General features: G+C 35.7%; 1 protein-coding gene across 7 annotated transcripts in view; it reads left to right on the forward strand.

Moving 5' to 3' along the window:
- OSBPL8 (oxysterol binding protein like 8) overlaps positions 1–22,069 on the forward strand; it is a 157,885-nt gene that overhangs the window by 41,570 nt on the left and 94,246 nt on the right. For 6 of the 7 annotated variants that reach the window (XM_045872926.3, XM_064590860.1, XM_045872927.3 and 3 more), the window contains one exon: positions 8,888–8,996. In XM_045872926.3, the coding sequence (XP_045728882.1) occupies positions 8,955–8,996 (42 nt within the window). In that variant the 5' untranslated portion in view covers positions 8,888–8,954. Of the gene's footprint in view, positions 1–8,887; positions 8,997–22,069 lie in introns of those variants that run through there. The other variant, XM_045872930.3, reaches the window with a different exon arrangement.

Raw genomic sequence — 22,069 nt, forward strand, 5'->3', positions numbered from 1 at the left:
ATTTGGATGCAAGGCTAGTTTTAGCTCTGCAATTTGGAGAAAGGAGTCTTTAGGATTATGACACATTGTACTGGTTTACAAAAATTTTATTACACTTTCTTTTTGATTGTATATGTAACATACACTGTTTAAAATTTTTTTTAAATGGCAGGAAAGATTGCTTTTCTTCTCAAGTCTGCTCCCTAGTGCCTACTGCCATTAAGATTGTGTTTAATTACCATTTGACTTTAAGAAATAAATTTTTTAATTCTTAGATTATCATTTTGATGAGGGAGCAGAAGGCAAGCTGAGGACAAAGCACAAGCTGACATCCCACAACTTTGACCCAGGAAATTTCCAGCTATTTTAATAATAATGCTTTGTTAGAGGGAAAAACAACCTTAGTTTGACAATAGCCGGGCCTCCGGTAACCTGAGTCTTTTTTAGCATACCAGAGTCCTCTTGGACACTTACCTTTTTCCTTACCTCCCCCAACTCGCAAGTATATAATTAGCCATTCCTCACAGCCCTAGGGCTGCAGCTCTTTGTGCCCACGGGTCCTATCTCCAAGCTTTAATAAAATCACCTTTTGCACCAAAGACTTCTGAAGAATTCTTTCTTGGCCGTCGGCTCCGGACCTCACTGACATTCCAGAACTACATCAATTTAAACATCTTTTGACTTTAACCTCTGAAAGATGGGGAAATTGTGCTTATACTTTAAGCCTCTAATCAATCACCCTCTCTCTCTAGGATTTTTTGTTTTATATGTTGCAGTCTTTGGTTTCAAAGAAAATACTAAAAACTTGTTTTTTGACATATTAGCAGTGTCTCTTACCTCAACTTCCTATTATCAAAGGTAAGGAATTTAGGGCACTTATCCTTAATTTTATTTCTTTTCCGCTCCCTGCTTCCTCTTTTAAATCAGTCATGTTATGATTTGACTTTTGTGTGTGTATCTTCTTTGCCTTTTGTATTAGTTAATTCAGTCTTTTTTTTTTTTTTTAAAGATTTTATTTATTTTTCAACAGAGAGAGAGAGACAGTGAGAGCGGGAACACAAGCAGGGGGAGGGGGAGAGGGAGAAGCAGGCTTCCCGCAGAGCAGGCAGCCCGATGCGGGGCTCGATCCCAGGACTCTGGGATCATGACCTGAGCCGAAGGCAGATGCTTAACGACTGAGCCACCCAGGCGCCCCGTTAATTCAGCCTTTACTTAATGTAATTGATGTGAAATGTTGGGGTTTGAGAGCGAAGGGTCAAAAAAGAATTCTTGAGATGGCTTGGGTGCAAAAAAGGGTGGTTTTATTAAAGCCCGGGATAGGACCTGAGGGCAGAAAGAGCAGCACTGGGGTTGTGAGGAGTGGCTGATTCTATACTTTCAAGTTGGGAGGGGGTTAGGGATAGTGTAAGTCTCTAATACATTGGGAAGCAAGGTTTCCAGGACCTTGAGGGGCTAGCTGTTTGTTAGGAAAAGTCATTTAAACTGATAAGAACAGATACTACACTTGATCTTAGCCAAACTACTGACTAGTAAAACCTTTGTCATGAGATCCCTTCAGATGTGTATCAGTGGGCCATATGTTTGGGGGATGATTGCTAACATATATTTGGGAGGGGGGGTTGGGTAGAGATAAAGGAAGTTTCCAAAGGGATTTTTTTTTTTTTACAGGATCCTGGAGGTTTGACTAATGTCTAACTAAGGTTGCCTTTTGCCTTGGGCAAAGTGTTAACTTTGAGGCAGCTAATCTTCTTGAGAAAGGTCACTCTGCCTGGAAATGTCTATGGGCTGTCTACATGGAGTAATTTTGCAAACTGAAAAGCAAAAAATTGGGATTCATTCATCCTATAAATATTGGTCGTTTAATATTGAAGTACCCTAGGGATCTGAACTTGGTCCTTTTTTTGTCTGCACAGGTAACCCAGGAGCTCTCATCCAGTCTCATGGTTTTACATTTTTTAAATGTGGGAGGGTAGGGTGGGGGTAAAAATGATAAGCCTTACCGTGGGATCAAACTTAAGTTGTTATCAACTTAAAATCCACTGCTATAGTTAGAGGTTGTTATATGTAAGCCTCATGACAACCACAAAATAAAAACTTACAGTGAATACACAAAAAAAGAAGAGAAGGGAATATAAGCATACCATTAAAGAAAGTCACCAAACCACAAAGGAAGAGAGTAAGAGAAGAAGAGAGGAACAGAGAGGAATTATGAAAATAGCCAGAAAGCACTTAACAAAATGGCAATAAGCACATACTTATCAATAATTATTTTTAAAAAATAAATTATTTTATATCTGATTGGGCTAAATTCTCCAATCAAAGATTGGACAGTGACTGAATAGATAAAACAACAATAACAGCAACAAAAAAACCCAAGACCATCTGTATGCTGCCAGAAGAGCCTCACTTTAGATATTAGGACACACAAAAGTCTGAAAGGGGAGGGATGGAAAAAGATACTCCATGCAAATGGAAACTAAAAGAAAGCTGGAGTAGCTGTACTTACATCAAACAAAATATACTTCAAAAACTGTAATAAGACAAAGATGGGCATCATATAATAATGAAGGCATCAATCCAACAGGATGATGTAACATTTGTAAATATTTATACACCAACATCAGAGCATTTACATATATAAAGCAACTATTAACAAGACCTAAAGAGGAGACAGCAATACAATAATAATAAGAGATGTTAATACCCCAATATCAGTGGTTAGATGATCCAGATAGAAAAGCGATAGGAAAACACTGCCCTTAAATAGCATGTTAGACCAGATGGAATTAATAAACATCAGAACATTCTATCCAAAAGCAACAGAATGCACATTCTTCTCAAGTATACATGGAACATTCTCCAGAATAGATCATATGTTAAGCTACAAGTCTTTTTTTTAAATTTAATTAAAATTTTTTTTTATTATGTTCAGTTAGCCAGCATATAGTACATCATTAGCAAAACAAGTCTTAATCTATTAAAGAGTATTGAAATCATATCAAGCATCATTTTTACCACAATGGTTAAAATTAGAAATTAATTACATGAAGAAAACTGGAAAGTTTACAAATATGTGGAGATTAAACAACATGCTACTGAACAACCACATGAGTCAAGAAGAAATCAAAAGAGAGATAAAAAAAATACCTCAAGACAAAAATGGAAATATACCAAAATTTGTGGGATACATCAAAAGCCATCCCAAGAGAGAAGTTCACAGTGATAAATGCTGTAGCTCAAGAAACAAGAAAAATCTCATAAACAACCTAACTTTACATCTCAAGGAAATATAAAAAGAACAAACCAGGAAGGAAATAACAAAGAGCAGAAATAATGAAATGGCGACTAAAAAGACAGTAGAAAAGATCAATGAGGGGCACTGGGTGGCTCGGTTGGTTGGGTGGCTGCCTTTGGCTCAGGTCATGATCCCAGGGTCCTGGGATCAAGTCCTGCATCAGGCTCCCTGCTCAGCAGACAGCCTGCTTCTCCCTCTCTCTCTCTGCCTTCCTCTCTATACTTGTGCTCTCTACCTCTCTGTCAAATAAAATCTTAAAAAAAAAAAAAAAAAAGATCAGTGAAACCAAGAGCTGATTCTTTGAAAAGATAAACAAAATTGGCAATCCTTTAGCTAAAACTCACTAAGGGAAAAAGAGGACTCAAATAAATAAAATCAGAAATGAAAGAGGAGATATTACAACTGATACCACAGAAATACAAAGGATCACAAGAACTACTATGAACAATTACATGCCAACAAATTGGACAATCTAGAAGAAATGGACAAATTCCTAGAAGTATACAAGCTATCCAGACTAAATTATGATGAAATAGAAACTGAACAGATCAGTTACTAGTAAGGAGGTTGAATCAGCAATTTAAAAACTTCCTACAAGCGAGAGTCCAAGGTCATGTGGCTTCACTTGTATATTCTACCAAACATTCAAAGAAGAACTAATATCAATCCTTCTCAAACTCTTCCTAGGTATAAAAGAGGAGAAAACTCTTCCTAATTCATTTTACAAGGCTAGCATTTACCTGATACCAAATCAGACAAGGATGCCACAAAAAAAGAAAATTATAGGTTAATATCCCTGAGGAACATAGATGCAAAAATCCTGAAAAAAATATTAGCAAACTGAATTAAACAATACATCAAAAGGATCATACGCCATGATCAAGTGAGTTTATTCCAGGGCTGCAAGGATGGTTCAACATCCACAAATTAGTCAATGTGGTATACCATATTAATAAAGTACAGTATAAAAATCATCTGATCATTTCCATAGATGCAGAAAAAGCATTTGACAAAGTTCAACATCCATTTCATCTCAGTGCAGATAAGGGGGAATATACCTCAGTATAATAAAAGCCATATATGACAAGCCCACAGCTAACATCATATTCAGTGCTGAAAAGCTGAAAACTTTCCCCCCTGAGATCAGGAACAAGACAAGGATTCCTGCTCTTGCCCTTTTATTCCATATAGCATGGGAAGGTTCAGTTAAGTGAAAATTATATTGGGAGGAAATCTACATTTCCAGACAATGATGGTTAAGGAAGGCATAGCATTTAATTTAATCATAAATTGGGATAAAGTCAGGAGAATATTAATAAGTCACCAAAAGCTACACATACAACAGACATATACATCTGTGCTTCATATTAACCTAGGTATAGAACCAACATTATGTAGGCATGAAAGCAGGGGGAAGAAATAGAGGAAATGAATGTGTGAACATTTATGAAATTTTCCAGTGGAGGTAAAAGAGACATAGGGTAGCTTTCAGGAAAGTAGAACTGAGAAAGGACTTTTTAACAGTCGGGGAGGTTTGAGCATTATAGACAAATGGAAGGACTGACAGGACAAATTCTTATAGTAGAACCCTATACTACCATTAGGTGCTAGAAGAGAGTAGGTCAAAAGCATGGGTAGAAAGCTTAATCACAGAAAAGATTGTGGCTGATAGAGAAGAAATCCAAAATGGGAGCTTTTCAAATTGCTCTTCTTCAAAAGCAGTTGTTTGTTATTGAATTTCTTTGTTTCAGAAAAGATTCTGTACAGGTGTCTTTAAATCAGACAGAATGTAAGTATTTACAGAACCTAGGCAGTTGGCAAAAACGAGTGAAGCAGTGAAAGTACAGATACAGATATGGTGCGAGAGGTGGGTGCAATGAGAATGTTTCCCCTTGTAAAGAGGATGGCTGCTGCTCAGAGTTTTAGGACGAGTCTTAAATCTACATTGTTATATGTATAAGTTTTCACTCTTAAAATACTGGTCGAAAGAAGAACCAAAATCACAACCAGTTACCTTGCACTTTGTGACCTTTGTTACATAGTGAATTCCTTGTCGTGTATGGTTTCATTACTATTTTGTTTACATAAAGCTTTCAAGAGCTGCTTATTGCTAAAATATAATATAAGCATAATGGAACCAAATCTTCTCTTATAAAATTACTGCAAAACCAAATACTGGTTAGCTAACAAATATTTATCACATGCCTGCTACTAAGAATACATTCATGTCTTTAAAAATTAAATGTGTTCAAACACTTTGCTCCTCATTTTGCTATCTTAGACGTCACTGTGGTATATTATACCCAACTGCTTGCTCAACATGCCCACTTGAATATCAAATAGACATCTCAAAGTTAACATACCCCAAACTAAATGTGTTTACCACCCCCCAAGTATCCCCAAAGAAAAAAACCTTGCCTCCCCCATCAGTCTTCCTTGTCTCATCTGATGGCCATCTTTTCAGTCATTCAGGCCAAAAATCTTTGTGAATTACTTTCTCTTTCCCACTTCATAGTCAATCCTTCAGGAAATCCTGTTGCTTTTACTTTGTAAATATATATAGAATTCTATTACTTCTGAGTATCTTTATGGCTGTCCTTAATCCTAGTATCATTGTTTCTCTCCTGGATTACTGCAATAGCCTCTTAACTGAATTCCTAATTTCTACCCTTCCCCCACTACTACAGTTATTGTCAACACAGAAACTTTAAAAATGTAAGTCAGATCACGTTGTTCTTTCCTCTGAACCCTCCAGTGATTTCTCATATTACTTAGAATTAGAGGCCAAGATCTGCAGTGGCCCACTGGACCTACTGGATCTACTGGATCTACTTCTATTTTTGTTCCCTTACTTCTGTGATCATATCTCCTACTACTCTTTCATCCCTTTGCTCACGTTGTTCTTGCCACATTGCTTTCTTGCTATTCCTCAAGCTTACAAGTTAGGCACTTACGACTTTTGCACTGGGCTATTCCCTCTGACCTGAAAATGCTTTTTCAGATATCTACATGGCTAATTTCCTCCCTACTTCAAATGTTTGATTAGATGTCATCTTTTCAGTGAGACCTAGCATGAACATCCTATATAAAATTGTAATCCTTTCCTCCCTGGTTTTTCTTAGCCTGCCTTATTTTTTTCTCATAGCATCACCTTCTAACATATAACCTTTTAAAAAAATTTTTACTTAGTTAAAATATAATGCAATATGGGTTTCTAACATGTGACTTTTAATTTATTGTATTTATTGTTTTTTTCTTTCTAGAATACAAGCTCCATGAAATTAGGGCTTTTTGTTTTGTTTATTGATGTATTTTTTTATTTTAAAGATCCAGTCGGTTTTATTAAATGATTCATGAATCAGGCAGCATTCCATCTAGCAAGTAGAGGGGAACTCCTTCACTGATGTATTTAAGTGCCTAATGTCTAGGAATAAATAAACCCTTGAAATGGAATGGATAGGAGGAAAAAAATTGGTAAAATACTTTTGAAGTTGAAGCGTCCTATGGGTGTTTTATTATTTTGTTTTTAGTATTGCCAATTTCTAGAATAATGCCTGTCAATATTCAAATATGAATTTTAGTGTGCATCTAAGACTTTAAAAATAAAAACTATAAAAGTGATACATATTGATTGTAAAAATGGGAAAACACACAGTATTTTATATATAATGTTCTATAATTTGCCTTTTCCACCTAATGTGGCCTTCTTTCTAGTTTATATATAAAGTAAATATATAAAGAGTATGTGAAGACCTACCTAATTTTTAAAAGTTGCTGCGTGAACTGGGTATTTACCCCAAAGATACAAATGTAGGGATCCGAAGGGGTACATGCACCCTGATGTTTATAGCAGCAATGTCCACAGTAGCCAAACTGTGGAAAGAACCAAGATGTCCATCGACAGATGGATGGATAAAGAAGATGTGGTGTATATACACACACACACATGCACACACACACAATGGAATATTATGCAGCCATCAAAAGGAATGAGATCTTGCCATTTGCAATGACGTGGATGGAACTGGAGGGTGTTATGCTGAGTGAAATAAATCAATCAGAGAAAGACATGTATCATATGACCTCACTGATATGAGGAATTCTTAATCTCAGGAAACAAACTGAGGGTTGCTGGAGTCGGTGGGGGAGGGATGGGGTGGCTGGGTGATAGACATTGGGGAGGGTATGTGCTATGGTGAACACTGTGAATTGTGCAAGACTGTTGAATCACAGATCTGTACCTCTGAAACAAATAATGCAATATATGTTAAAAAAAAAAAGAAGATAGCAGGAGGAGAAGAATGAAGGGGGGAAAAATCGGAGGGGGAGACGAACCATGAGAGACGATATCGTCTGAAAAACAAACTGAGGGTTCTAGAGGGGTGGGGGGTGGGAGGATGGGTTAGCCTGGTGATGGGTATTAAAGAGGGCACGTTCTGCATGGAGCACTGGGTGTTATGCACGAACAATGAGTCATGGAACACTACATCAAAAACTAGTGATGTAATGTATGGTGATAACATAACAATAAAAAATTTTTTAAAAAGTTGCATGATGTTCCATTATATATCTCTAGTATAATTTAAGCAAACTCCTGATGATTGACATTAAGGTTGTTCCAGTTTTCTCATCATACTATTACTCTTGGATGTGTTTATATATCTTTGTGCATTTGTATAAACAAATAAGTGTGGCATAATTATTAGCCTCAAAATTACTGGATTAAAGTCTATATATTTTAAATTGCCCTTCCAAAAATTATGATTTACATTCTTCTCACAAAAGTATATGAGAAGGGTGCCTGGGTGGCTCAGTCGGTTGAGCGACTGCCTTCGGCTCAGGTCATGATCCTGGAGTCCCGGGATCGAGTCCCGCATCGGGCTCCCTGCTTGGCAGGGAGTCTGCTTCTCCCTCTGACCCTCCCCCTTCTCATGTGCTCTCTCTCATTCTCTCTCTCTCAAATAAATAAATAAAAAAATCTTAAAAAAAAAAAAAAGTATATGAGAATATTTTTTCCTGCATTTTTCCTACGTTCTTGCCAGTGTTGGCAATATTAGCACACTTTTTAGTTTTTGCCAGTGTAATCATGAAAAAAAAAAAACATTTATTTCCTTAATTGTAAGTAGATTTAAACATCTTTTTAAACTTTGAACAATCTCCTATCTGTAACCTTGCTCTTGCTATTCTTCACTTGGTATATTTTCTTTTTTTCCATTTTTTTCTCTGAACCTTTACCATTCTATATTTTTTTTTTTTTTTAAGATTTTATTTATTTTTGACAGAGAGAGAGTGTAGAAGTAGGGGAAGCAGCAGGCCGAGGGAGAGGGAGAAGCAGGCTCCCTGCTCAGCCGGGAGCCCGATGTGGGGCTTGATCCCAGGACCCTGGGATCATGACCTGAGCCGAAGGCAGACGCTTAACCCTCTGAGCCACCCAGGTGCCCCAAACCTTTACCATTCTTTAAGGCCCATGTCAAAATCTCTTTTCTCCATGATTGGATTTCCCAATAACCTCATCCTGTAATGATTTCTCCCTCCTAATATACTTGCTGCTTTATTTTCCATTTATCACAGTTTTATATTAGTCCTAATACCTATGATTTTTTTTTCTTCTAGGATTTTCAGATTTACAGGATGGCTAAACATTAACAGAAAGAGAAGCATAAACTTACCTTCTTTCACTATGGATGCAGGTTTAGCAGATGGAGAACCTGATCAAACTTCGGTGAGTGGTTCAAATATAGTGTAATAAAGTATTGTCCTGTACAGCTGTGAAGTGTTTGATGTAAGCCATCATTTTATTTTAAAAAATGTATTTAAAACAAACTTAAAAAAAGAATTTTAAGATAATTCTTTAACTCCTGCTGATATGAAGATAACAGATATTTTAAAGCTTGTTGAAGCAGAACCCAGTCAGTTTTCTGATATTTCTGTCCTATCTCCTCCTCTGCTTACTTGTATTAACTTGGTCCCAACCCTTGGGATGGTAAATTCTTTGGGATAATGCAGAGGCCAACTTTTCTATGTTTCATGTTGCTATGGAATTATATTGAGATGTTTGTAAATTTTAATTTAGTGAAAGTCCTTTGTTCAGACTCAAATGTAGGAACAGTCTAATGATTGAAAGCAAAATGCAGTTTTGTTTAATTGTGTTAACTTGTTCCCAGCCTTTTTTGAATTTCTGGTTCAAACTTGTTTTAGTTTCTTAAAAGGTCAAAAAAAGTTAAACTTTAAAATAACTTGTTAATAGAAAATAAAATTGGCATGGAAGTAATTTGGTTTATGAAGGTTATTGTCACAGCGATTATAAAAGGAAAACTGATGGTAGGTTATTTTCACTATGATTTCAGCAAAAAGTTAAGATTAAAGCCTTGTCTTAGAACATGTATACTTTGCCATAAATACTCTATTTAAAGTTAATGGACTTTCTTAACTCTTTTAACTGAAATATTTTTAATCTCTTATAATAAAAATGCCAGTAATAAAAACAATTGCTATTCTCTAAGTGTATACTTTGTCAAACTGCCCTCACAACAGCATTAAAGGTAGGTATTTGTTTATTCTCACTTTTATAGATGGAGAAAAGGGCTCCGAGCCGGAGGTTAATTATCTTCTCTAAGAGCTCACAGCTTAAGGGGTGTTTCAGTACTTTGCCACTAATGTGTTGGCTCTGTGCCTGTCTTTCTGAATAGAATTGCTTAAAATTTACTGTTACCTTCTAAACTAATATCTAAACAGATAGTATTAATTCTATAACAGAATACCTGTGCTGTATTAATAAAATTTTATTCATTTTTTATTCTAAATCCTGTTGATACAGAGAGATTGGAGCAAGATATTTAAAAAGCAATGAGAACAACTTTCTTTTTCTTGTTCATTAAGTTTCTTTTGTGAGATATTGTAGCTTATTTTAGAATAATACCAATAATTTCAGTTGCACTGCTGAGATATTCTGTATTTGAAACTAATCTTGAGATCTACTTTTGAGTTACCTATTTATAAAATATCACCTTTGAACTGCACCGCCTAAGCTGGTTACTGTTTAGATCTAGGAGAAGTGGATAAGAACATGGGCTTTGTAGCCATTTAGCTACATGTTAAAATCTAAGCTTGCTTAGTTGTATGACCTGGATAATAAATTACATTCTCTAGGTTTTCAGTTTTCTCATCTATTATATAAAGATAATAGTAATATCCACCTTCCAGAATTGTTTTGAGTTTTGTTTTTAAAGGTTTTATTTATTTGTCAGAGAGAGAGTGAGCACAAGTAGGGGGAGCCACAGGCAGACGGAGAAGCAGGCTCCCCACTGAGCACAGAGCCCGATGGGGGGCTCGATCCCAGGACCCTGGGATCATGACCTGAGCTGAAGGAAGATGCTTACCCACTGAGCCACCCAGGCATCCCTGTTTTGAGTTTTGATTAGATCATATATCTGTAAAGTGCCTACACAGACATTCTAAACATCCAATAAATAAAAGCTACTACCATTATTGTTGATATCACTAGCTGTATCAAGCCTTCTCTCCAAAAAGATAAATAATTAGAAGGCAGGAGAGGCAGTAAAACACATTGAAAAAAACCCTAGGCTATTCAGTAATTTTGGCTTTATACTTTCTCAGAATCTCAGTTTTTCTTCCTAAAATATTGAGGCAAATATTCTACTTCAATAAAAAATATGTAGGCAAGAATACTCATTCTGAGTACTTGATAGAGACAGTATGATCTAGAGAAACCAGAAAGTTCTTTGAAAATATGAAGTAGTGTGTCAGTATGAGTTGGTAGTGTTTTAAAAAATGATTGCATGCACTAGTTTTTAAAATATTAGTAAACTTTTTTTAATTGCAGCCTTTGTACAAAGTACTGTGCCTGGTGAAGGGGATGCCAAGAGATATACATTATAGTTTATCTGAATGAGTTTTATTTTGGGAAGACTAGAGAGATAGATAGATAAGGCAATAACAGATTTACTCAGTGTAAAATGATGGATATAAACAAGGCATAGTTTACAAGCTATGAGGATTGGGTCGTTGTTATACAATGGGGTAGTTAAAGAGTTTTCTTAAGAGAACATACACCGATTAGCACAGGTAAATAGTGAACGTAGGATGGAAAATGAGCAAGGAGAACATTCTAGGAAGGGAGGATAACAAGAGGCAAAGCTAAATGGGGGGAATTATTTGCTTATTGGGTTATTTTTTAGGGAGAAATGAATTAGAAAAATTAAGGGAGATTGGAAGGTAGTGTTATTTACAGGAATGATTCATGAGGCAGATAGAGACCAAAATTGTAGAAGGTTTTGAGTGCCAGACCCGGGATTTTGAACTTGAATCTGAAAGCCACAGTATGTCATTGTATGTTTTTATGTAGGTAGATGAATGTAGAAGCAGGATATAAAACAATTAGGAAGAGTAAAAGATATTAAGAGACTATTATAGTAGTCTTGGTGTGAGGTTGCAAAAGCTTGGACTCAATATTACTGTCGGTGTCCATTAATTTAATATTCTTCTTCCATAGGAGATTACTTTTTCTGTTTTTTTTTTTTTTTTTTTTTTTTTTAAGTAGGCTCCACACCCAGCATGGATTTCAACTCAAAATCCTGAGATCAAGACCTAAACTGAAATCAAGAGTTGGACACTTGGGGTGCCTGGGTGGCTCAGTCGGTTGGGCGACGGCCTTCGGCTCAGGTCATGATCCTGGAGTCCCGGGATCAAATCCCGCATTAGGCTTCCCACTCACTGGGGAGTCTGCTTCTCCCTTTGACCCTTCCCTGTCTCGTGCTCTCCCTCTCTCTGTCACTCTCTCTCTCTCAAGTAAGTAAATAAAATCTTAAAAAAAAAGAGTCTGACACTTAACTGATTGAGCCACCAGGGCAACCCTACTTTCTTTCTTTTTTTTTTTTTTTAATTCTTTTGCCCACTCATTATTCCACTTGTGTATAGTTCAATTTTTGTGGTAGTGTTGTCTTAAGTAGTAAATATTGAAAAATATGGATTGAATCTCTGTACATGGAACTACTATATTTCAGGACACAAGTATACATTTAATATGTGTCTTATGATATTTTATAAAAATCCAGAACTTAGATCACTTTAGCAATTAACCACTAAGAAATGCTTAAAGTGTAGCAGTTAAATTTTTATTACTAGGTTGAGGTAGACTGTGAAACATTTTTTTTGATTAAAAAAATTGAATATGTTTTTCACCTTAAGGACAGTCATTATATCTTTTGAATATTTTACATATTATTTCTGTTGCCAGAAGAAACCTTCCTTTAGAAGGTCTGTTAGAGGTAAAAAATCTTTTGTTGTATTGTAAATGGATTATATAAATGACTTTTCAGAAGAGAATACAGTTTTTAAAATACATATGAATCTTTTGTATTGTAAGGCGCCCTCAACTGAAGTAATCTTTCTTAAGATTCTAATGTAAATTGGGTACTTTGAATCGAAGGATTTCTGAAGTGTAAGGAAATGCAAAGATTATTTAGTTCAGTAATTCTTAGAACGTAGTAAATGAGTGTCTTTCTAATGGGCCTAGAGAGGATCCAACTTCCTGAAACTTTATTTTTACGTACTTCCTAGGTGAGTTTTTCATGATGACTGTGATTTGGTGTTCGTAAAGTAAAATTGGTATGTTACTAGACTTTACTGAGAGCTTTAAATCATATTCTAAGAAGTATGGCTACTGTATATAATATTTGGCAACATTATATAGTTTGTATATTTGGCCATGCCAGTTAATGGAATTGCCCCAGTGTTTGGTAACATCAAGTATTATTTTGAGTGGTCCTAAATTATATAAATTCTTAGGTTGCAGAGATCTTTTTATGTAAAATAATAAAACAGCTAGAAATTTTAGTCACCAGTTTGTTACTACATACTCATTCTCTCTTACATTAAGAATTCTCTCTTTCTAATAGCTGCTTGCTAACTGTAAGAATTTATATGTTAATCACATTTAAGAATGGTTCTATCTTTCTTGAACTTTTTATTATGGAAAATTTCAAATAGTTTTAAAAAGATGGGGTAAGGTCGTGAATCATCATGTACCTGTCACTTGTCTTCAACCATTACCAATTCAGGTCAGTTTTGTATCATCTGTGGTCCCACCTTCCCATCCCATGTTTTTTTGGAGCATATCCTGGATAAATCATTTTGTTTGTATGTATTTCAGTAAATCTCTCTAAAATATAAAGACTTTTCTTTAACTTTAACCATAAATACCATTAGTATCCTAAAAACGAGTAATTCTTTAATCAAATAACTAGTCAATGCTTAAATTTCCCTGATTGTGTCATAAATATTATTTTTTATAATCCTTATGTTGGCCTTGGTTGATAAGTTATTGAGGTCTTTTTTAATCTTTTAAGTCTATCTTGTATCTGTTTTTAATTTTTCCTTTTCAGTGTATTGAAATAAATAAATAAGGTAGTTTGTCTTGTAGAATTTCCTGCAATCTGGATTTTCCCCCATGGTGATTATTTAATGTGTTCTTCAGTCACTTATATTTCTTGCAAGTTGGTCATTAGAGTTAGACTTGCTCAGACTCTTTTTTGACAAGTATACTTTATTGAGGGTGTTGTGTATTACCATCAGGAGGCATATAATGTCTGTCTCTCTTCTTGTGATAATAGCAGCCATTGATGATCATTGCGTAGATATGTTAGTTCACTAAGGGTATAAATTAATATACTAACTGGCTTACAAAAATGGGGGCTGGAGAGAAAAACTGTGACTAGTCCCTACCTTTTACACAAACTAACCCACCCTATATTTTGTCTTCTAGACTATTAATCTTTTTGCCATTTTACAACTTTATTGAACCTTCTCCTAAAGGGAGACATTTTTTAAAAGGATAAAATAATTTGACAAATATACTTTATGCTTTATTATCTTCTTTAACTTATGAACATTACAGATTAGTAGTAGTTAAATATTTGTAATGTTTGAACTTCCCAAGTGGGAAAATAACACTCAGTTATTTCTTATTATATGGGTACTTTGATTCTATCTTATTATAACTTCATTTTTTTGGCTTGTTAAATGTTCTTTTTTTTTTTTTTTTTAAGATTTTATTTATTTATTTGAGAGAGAGAGCACATGAGAGTGGGGAGGGTCAGAAGGAGAAGCAGACTCCCTGCCGAGCAGGGAGCCCGATGCGGGACTCGATCCCGGGACTCCAGGATCATGACCTGAGCCGAAGGTAGTCGCTTAACCAACTGAGCCACCCAGGCGCCCCTTGTTAAATGTTCTTATTAGAAGCTTGAATAATATAATGTAAAAAAATTTGCAGATATATAATGGGACTCTAATAAACTCTAATGGGAATTGAAAAAAGAGCTTTTTTTAAAATTAGATTTCATTTATTTATTAGAGAGCATAAGCTGTGGGAGGGGCAGAGGGAGAGGGAAAAGCAGCAGGGAGCCCAGTGCGGGACTCAATCCCAGGACCCTGATATCAGGACCTGAACCAAAGGCAGATGCTTAACCTACTGAGCCACCCAGGCGCCCAAGAGTTAGCTTTGAAAAAGAAAAATAGCCAGTGATTTATACAGTACATCAGCAGAATTCTAAGCCAGAAAGCTTTTGTATTTCCATTATGCTTGGAGAGCTTCTCCGATTGTATTTGATGTTATTTGCCCCTTTTCTCATTCTCTGAGTGTACACTGCACTATTCCAGAGACTACATGAGGTGATGATGTCCTCAATCTCCTGGCTAATTATAGCATTCCCATATACTTTGTACTCAATTTCCCCTATTATTAACACATTTATGGTACATTTGATATAATTAATGAATCAAGGTTGATACATTATTAACTAAAGTCCATACTTGATTCAGATTTCCTTAAGTTTTTACCTGTTGTCCTTTTCTGTCCCAGGATCTCATCTGGAATAGCACATTACATTTAGTAGTCATATTTCCTTAGGGTCCTCTTGACTGTGATTTCCTTGTTTTTGATGACCTTGACAATTTTGAGGAGTACTGGTTAGATATTTTGCACAATGCCCTTCAATTGAGATTTGTCTGTTTTTCTCTGATTAGACTAGTCCTTATGGGTTTTGGGGAAGAGACCACAGAGGTAAATGCCATTTCATCACATCATTGCCAAGGATATATACTATCAACCTGACTTGTCATTTCTGATGTTGACTTTGATTACGTGGCTGAAATAGTGAGTTTCTCATTTTTAATTTATAATAGGGCAAATATCAGTAGGTATAATCCACATTAAACAGCAGCTCTTTGGAGGCTTCAGTAATTTCTGAGATAGTGAAGGGATCTGGAGACCCAAAAGTTTGAAAATTCCTCAAGCCTTTAGCAATTAACACTTTAAGGAAGAATAATTTATAGCTACCTGATATGAAAAGAGGGATCCAGAAGGTGATGGGGGGTGGGAGCAGGGTAGAAAGAAGAATTGATAGGGCCTTCAGCAATGAGGGAGTGATGATCAAAATAAAATTTGACTATTATAAAATTGTACCTGGCATTATGATCTATATCTTTCAAGGAGTTTTTGTTTTTGTTTTGTTTCTGTTTTCATTTTGACATTTACAGATATTGGTTGAATGTTTACCTATTTTGTCTTTATGAGTTTTAATGTTTTGTCTGATTCATATCATCTGCAAATAATAGTTTATTTCTTTCCAGTCCTTATACAGTTAGGACTATGGTTTTGTGTATGTATGCCTGCAGGTGAAAGTTGATGGAGTGTTCATAGCCTTTTATAGTTTTCCAGAAATTCATCTGTTGTGTGTAATTTTCAAAATCATTTAAGATTTATTACTTTGGAATACATCATGCCCTCTTTAGGGGGTCTTCTGTTTGGGGAATGTGGCACTTTTGCTTCTATCTTTTATCTCTCATGTTTTCCTTCTTTTTGCTATGCCTTCTTGATGAATTACTTCATCACTCTTCCTGCTCACTAATTTATTATTGTATTTTACTTGTTTTGCTGTTCAAACCTGCTGTATACTTTGTTTCATCATAATATTTTTATACCCAGTATTACTAGCTGTTTTCTCTGTGAATGTTTGGTCGTACTTCATTTTTACAATATCCTCCCAGATCTTTTTGAGCATATTTATTATGGTAAGTTTTTGATGAGTTTGGTTCACTAATTTTCTCTCCAGCTGAGATTCTTCAGTTTGTTTTCTTTCATAGCATTTGGACCCCTTAGGATATTAATTATTTTTGTTTATGAGTTTATACTTCCTTGGAAATAATATTCTCTTGGGAATATTACTTGCTTTGATTGATAACTGTCCTAGATAGAATAGAGCCTAGGGACTCTTTTGGTTGATCTAGGGAACGTATGTCATAGAGTAGAGAATCTCTTAAAATCATTGCTTCATCATTTTTCATTTGCCCTCCCACCAAAATATTCTGTTTCTTAGGGAACTTTTTTGTATATCTGCTCTGAGCATAGCTCATAGCCACAAGCTGCCTCCCTAGTTGTAATCACTTAGCTCATTTGGGGAAAAGGGCAGTGAGAGATAGTGGTCATCCTCTTTGCCTGTGATACTGCAGCTGGACATACACACTGTTTTATTCTATTCTATTCTATTCTATTCTATTCTATTCTATTCTATTGTATTCTATTGTATTCTATTGTATTCTATTGTATTCTATTCTATTCTATTCTATTCTATTCTATTCTTCTATTCTTCTATTCTATTCTATTCTATTCTATTCTATTCTATTCTATTCTATTCTATTCTATTCTATTCTATTCATTTTTAAGTAGTGGAGCCCAGTGTGGGACTTGAACTCACAACCCTGAGATCAAGACCTGAGCTGAGATGAAGAGTCGGATGCTTAACCGACTGAGCCACCTACAGTTTAAAAACAAAGTGTTTAGAACCATGTTTAATGTTTCTAGTTGGTATTAAATCATGTTCTACCTTGGTAGTGAAGACAGGGTGGGCAATGATTGTCCAGTATCACTGAGAAAAAAAGGGCACAGAAAGATGACTTCCAACCCTCCCTCCTACCCTCAGCCCTTTCCTCCATCTGTGGTACTATACTCTCTTTCTGGTCTAAGGTTGCTTGCCATCCACCCATCTTTAAAGATAGGTTCAGGGAGGGGCGCCTGGGTGGCTCAGTCGTTAAGCGTCTGCCTTCGGCTCAGGTCATGATCCCAGGGTCCTGAGATCGAGCCCCGCATCAGGCTCCCTGCTCAGCGGGAAGCCTGCTTCTCCCTCTCCCACTCCTCCTGCTTGTGTTCCCTCTTTCACTCTCTCTCTCTGTCAAATAAATAAATAAAATCTTTAAGAAAAAAAAAAAAAGATAGGTTCAGGGAGAGTATTAATTATTTCACTGGTAAATAACTCAGTTCCCATTTTTAAAAGAAATTGGTTACTTTCTTTTTGGCTTTGTGTTTTCTCTGTGTAGAATGGCTGAGGTGGTGGCTGAAAGGGGACCAAAAAATCAAAAGAACAGCAGCACTGTTTAACAGTTTATTCCTATTAAGATCTTTGGCAGCTTGACATGCCCATAGTATAAACATCAAAAGTAGAACTATTAAGGCCGTTAACTCCCAAGTAAATAGATTATGTCATTTATCCAATAGAAAGCTATTTGTTTTGCTAAACTAGACTTTGAAGGCAAAAACTGGCTTCAAAATTTTATTATTTCTTTTAATATCCATAAATACTGCAATCATTGTTTTTAAAAGTATGGATTGAAGATTTTTCATGAATGTTTTTACTTGCTATTTCTCCTAAGTTTTAAGACATGCAGGTGCTTTTATAAGCAGAATATCATTAAAGCCACTGCTCTACATTTAACTTTATTTTTTAAGATTTTATTTATTTATTTGAGAGCACATGCGAGTGCATGAGCAGTGGGAAGTGCAGAGGGAGAAGCAGACTTCCCACTCAGCAGGGAGCCCCACATGGGGCTCCATCCCAGGACCCCAGGTTCATGACCTGAGCAGAAGGCAGTCTCTTAACAGACTAAACCACCCAGGTGCCCCTCTACATTTAACTTTTAATTAAAATTATTTCCATTAAGAATCTTAAATTTCTTCTTGTTTTTTTAGAAAATAAAATGAGTCCTATCAAATCTCAGATTAGAATGTGAAGGATTAGAATTTTAGCATGTTAGAGATACATGAAGATAAAATTTGATTAAAAGTTCAAGAAAATCTCTACCTGTTCAGCTATTTAAGAGAATAGAGCAATTAAGAGATTTTTATCCAGACCTCAGATCACATTAGTAGGTTTTCATTAACTTAAGACTACTTCAGAAGTCACCTTAAGTTTAATATGGTGAAAACAACAGCAATGGTGTGCAAAAAAAAAAAAAAAAAAAAAAAGGCATGGGAGAGGAAATGAATTTATGTGTGTGTGTACACAAATTTTTTTTTTTTTTAAGATTTTATTTATTTATTTATTTGACGGAGAGACAACGAGAGAGGGAACACAAGCAGGGGGAGTGAGAGAGGAAGAAGCAGGCCTCCCGCTGAGCAGGGAGCCTGATGTGGGACTTGATCCCAGGACCCTGGGATCATGACCTGAGCCGAAGGCAGACGCTTAATGACTGAGCCACCCAGGCGCCCCCATAAAATTTAATTTTACTTTTGGTCAGACGTTTATCGAGTTTAGAAAACTAACCTATCTTCATAGAGCTCATCTATGCGCATGGTACCTTACACTTGATTTTAGGTCTCACAGACAATATGGTTTGCTGCTTGTTTGGAAGAAAATAAAACTATAAGATGGGGCGCCTGGGTGGCTCAGTCAGTTAAGTGTCTGCCTTCGGCTTAGGTCATGATCCCAGGTCCTGGGATTGAGTCCTGCATTGGGCTCCCTGCTCAGCAGGGAGCCTGCTTCTCCCTCTGCCTCTACCCCTCTGCTTGTGCTCTCTCTCTCAAATAAATAAATAAAGTCTTTTTTTTCCCCAAGAAAATAAAACTATAAGAAATGAATAGCAACTAACATTTGTTAAATTTCTGTCACGTGCCAGAAGCTATTCTAAGTGCTTTTGAGGGAAACTCATGTAATTGTCTAATAATCTTATAAGATAGTATTATTACCCTCATTTAATAGAAGAGAACACAGAAATGATAAGTTGCTCAGGGTCATACAACTAGTAAGTGGCAGAACTGGGATACATTTTGGCTCCGTAGGCCAAGCTTTAATTATTTTCCTATACTACGTCTCAACCAAGTTAGAATCAGAATATACAGATCCTTGAATACTATTTTTACAGTTTGAAATTTTTGTTTTTAAGGTAATGTCAAACTGTTGAATTTTTTGTTCTTGTTTTTTTGGAGCCAAGAAACAACCTGTTGAGAGTTGGGAAAATGATTTTGGCAGAATTATGGAATATTGTGGGGACAACCAGATGAACATTATAGAGCTATCTCTGAGGTGTTTTGAAAAATCCCAGTGCCCAGGTTGCACCACTATTCAATTGAATTAGAGTCTCAGAGGGTGAGGTGCAGACATCAATACTTTTTAAAAGTCTCCCAGGTGATTTTAATGCATGGCCAAAGTTGAGAACTATAGAAATAGAGGCGATTAGCCCAGGGAACAAGGTAGCATGCCGTTGTGTAATCTAGGTAGAAGGCAGTTAAAACCTATAGGGTAGTAACAGCTGAATAGAAAATATGCCCCTTTTGGATTTTGTTTTTTTCCCTAGATCTTTAGAATTTGCACTTTCCATATTTGGGTTAATAGTATGGAGAGGAAAAAACAAAAAACAAAAAAACTTGCACACTTAATATGTGTTGTGATCTCGGCTCTTGTCTCACATACTTTCTCATTTAATCTCCATAATACTGTGGGGTAGGTATTACTCTGTTTTTAGAGATGAAGAACCCGAGACTCTCAGAGAGTAATTTTTCTAAGATCACATAGCTAATCAGTGGGCCATGTTAGGATTTAAATACACGTACTCTAATTTTGTTATTCTAGTCATTGAATGTAAAGGCTAATGTTTTTATATTATAAATTGATCTATGTCATACCCAGCCTTTTAAAATTTTTATGTGCATTACCTAGTATAATGTGTACTTTGAAAATATGTGATACATGATCTATTTTATTTAACTCAAAACTTTGTTCTCCCATAACTAATTTTGATTTTTCTATCTGGGGTGAATATTTCGGCGTTTAGGCAGTATATAGTTGAACAGTTGCTAACTGCATTTTTATGTGTGGTAGATATTATGAGTCATGGAAGTTGATGTTTCCATAATATTAGCAGTCTTTCCTGTGGCTTGATACTGAACATGATATGCTAATCAGTGATTTGTTAGAAATAGAACTCTAGAAGGAAAGAAGGTATTTGTTGTACAGTCCTTATGTCTTAATTCAGATCCTGGTCAGGATTCACTATAGAATGTGGGCTTATTAACTGTGTAAGGAATTGGCCAAAATCAAATTCCAAGTAACATAAACTCTTATTTCAGACTGAATATCAAAGTTATTTAAGTAGGTCATAAGATTAAGCATCATACACTGAAATATTTTTGTATATGAGCAGTCTCCTAGAATCAGTTGTCATATCTAACCTGGCATGGTTGTGATGTGATTACATGGTTTCTGTTATGCTTATCGGGTGACTAAAGATAGTTAGGTCAGATATAGAGGAGAATGTTAATGAGGTCAAAGGCCAAGGTTTAATTCTTTTAATGGACAGTTCACTTTTTTCTTGTTTTATAACCACAGACTTCACCAGCAGTCTCACCAGATGCATGACATTAGTTACAACTGACAATTGATTTTGAACTTCCCTTGTATATGAAGTTCTTGATGAAGGAAGTTGTTGTCGTCATGGCAAGAGACCACCATTACCAGAAGAAATATAACTTAGGCTCCCTTACCAAAACAGGTGGTGAATCTGTAACAGTGTTATTTGTGAAGGACAGAATTATTTAAGAAAAATGATGGGGGAATTTCTAACAAAGGAATTTGGGCGTATGATAGCCAGAGACTAATAGTGGAAGAAAATATGAATATGCTTTACATTACAACTAAAGATGTTCTCAGGTATTGAGGTAATTTTCTATGTTGAATTGTTGTTATAACAGAATTTTAGGACTATAACAGATCTTATGAGTAAATAAAAAAGCTAAATTCAAGATATTTATTCAGGTTTACCCAGGGAATACTGAGAGAGCTTAAGCAGGCTTAGAACTCAGATTTCAGAATTCAAGTCCATATTAGTTCTTTGTGTATCTATGTTAAGCATGCAGAATGTTAAGGTTTGGAAAATACAAAGATGGGTAAGACTTTTTTTTTGCTGTTAGAGAATTTAAACCAATTCATTTCATAAACAGGAACTCAGCGAATTACACGTAAGAAATTCTTTGCTCCGTATTAGAGTTATAATAATGACTAAACCTTTTTTTCATTCATGCATTTGTCATTCAATATTTGTTGATTGCCTACTATGTGCCAGGCTCTGTTCTAGTCTTAAGGGATACAACAGTGACCAAAACAAACTAAGTTCCTACTTCAGTAGAGCTAACATTCCAGTGGAGGAAGACAAAAAAGTCATAAGTATATACTGTTAAGTGGTGATTGTTGTGATGAAAAATAAAGCAGGGTAAGATGGATAGAGAATCCAGAATAGGGGATGGGTGTTGCTATTTTCTGGGAATACTGTGGAAGTCTTCTGATGAAGTTACTTTTTTTTTTTTTTAGAGTGGGGGGTGGGGCAGATGGAGAGAAAGAATTCTTTTTTTTTTTTTTAAGATTTTATTTATTAGAGAGTGCACAAACAGAAGTGTAGAAGGAGAAGGAGAAGCAGACTCCCTACTGCGTCAGGCTCAATCCCAGGACCGAG

The sequence above is a fragment of the Mirounga angustirostris genome, unplaced genomic scaffold (genome assembly GCF_029215605.1).
Source record: "Mirounga angustirostris isolate CCGP_5_RB_7025 unplaced genomic scaffold, mMirAng1.0.hap1 SCAF_5, whole genome shotgun sequence".
Classification (NCBI taxonomy): domain Eukaryota; kingdom Metazoa; phylum Chordata; class Mammalia; order Carnivora; family Phocidae; genus Mirounga; species Mirounga angustirostris.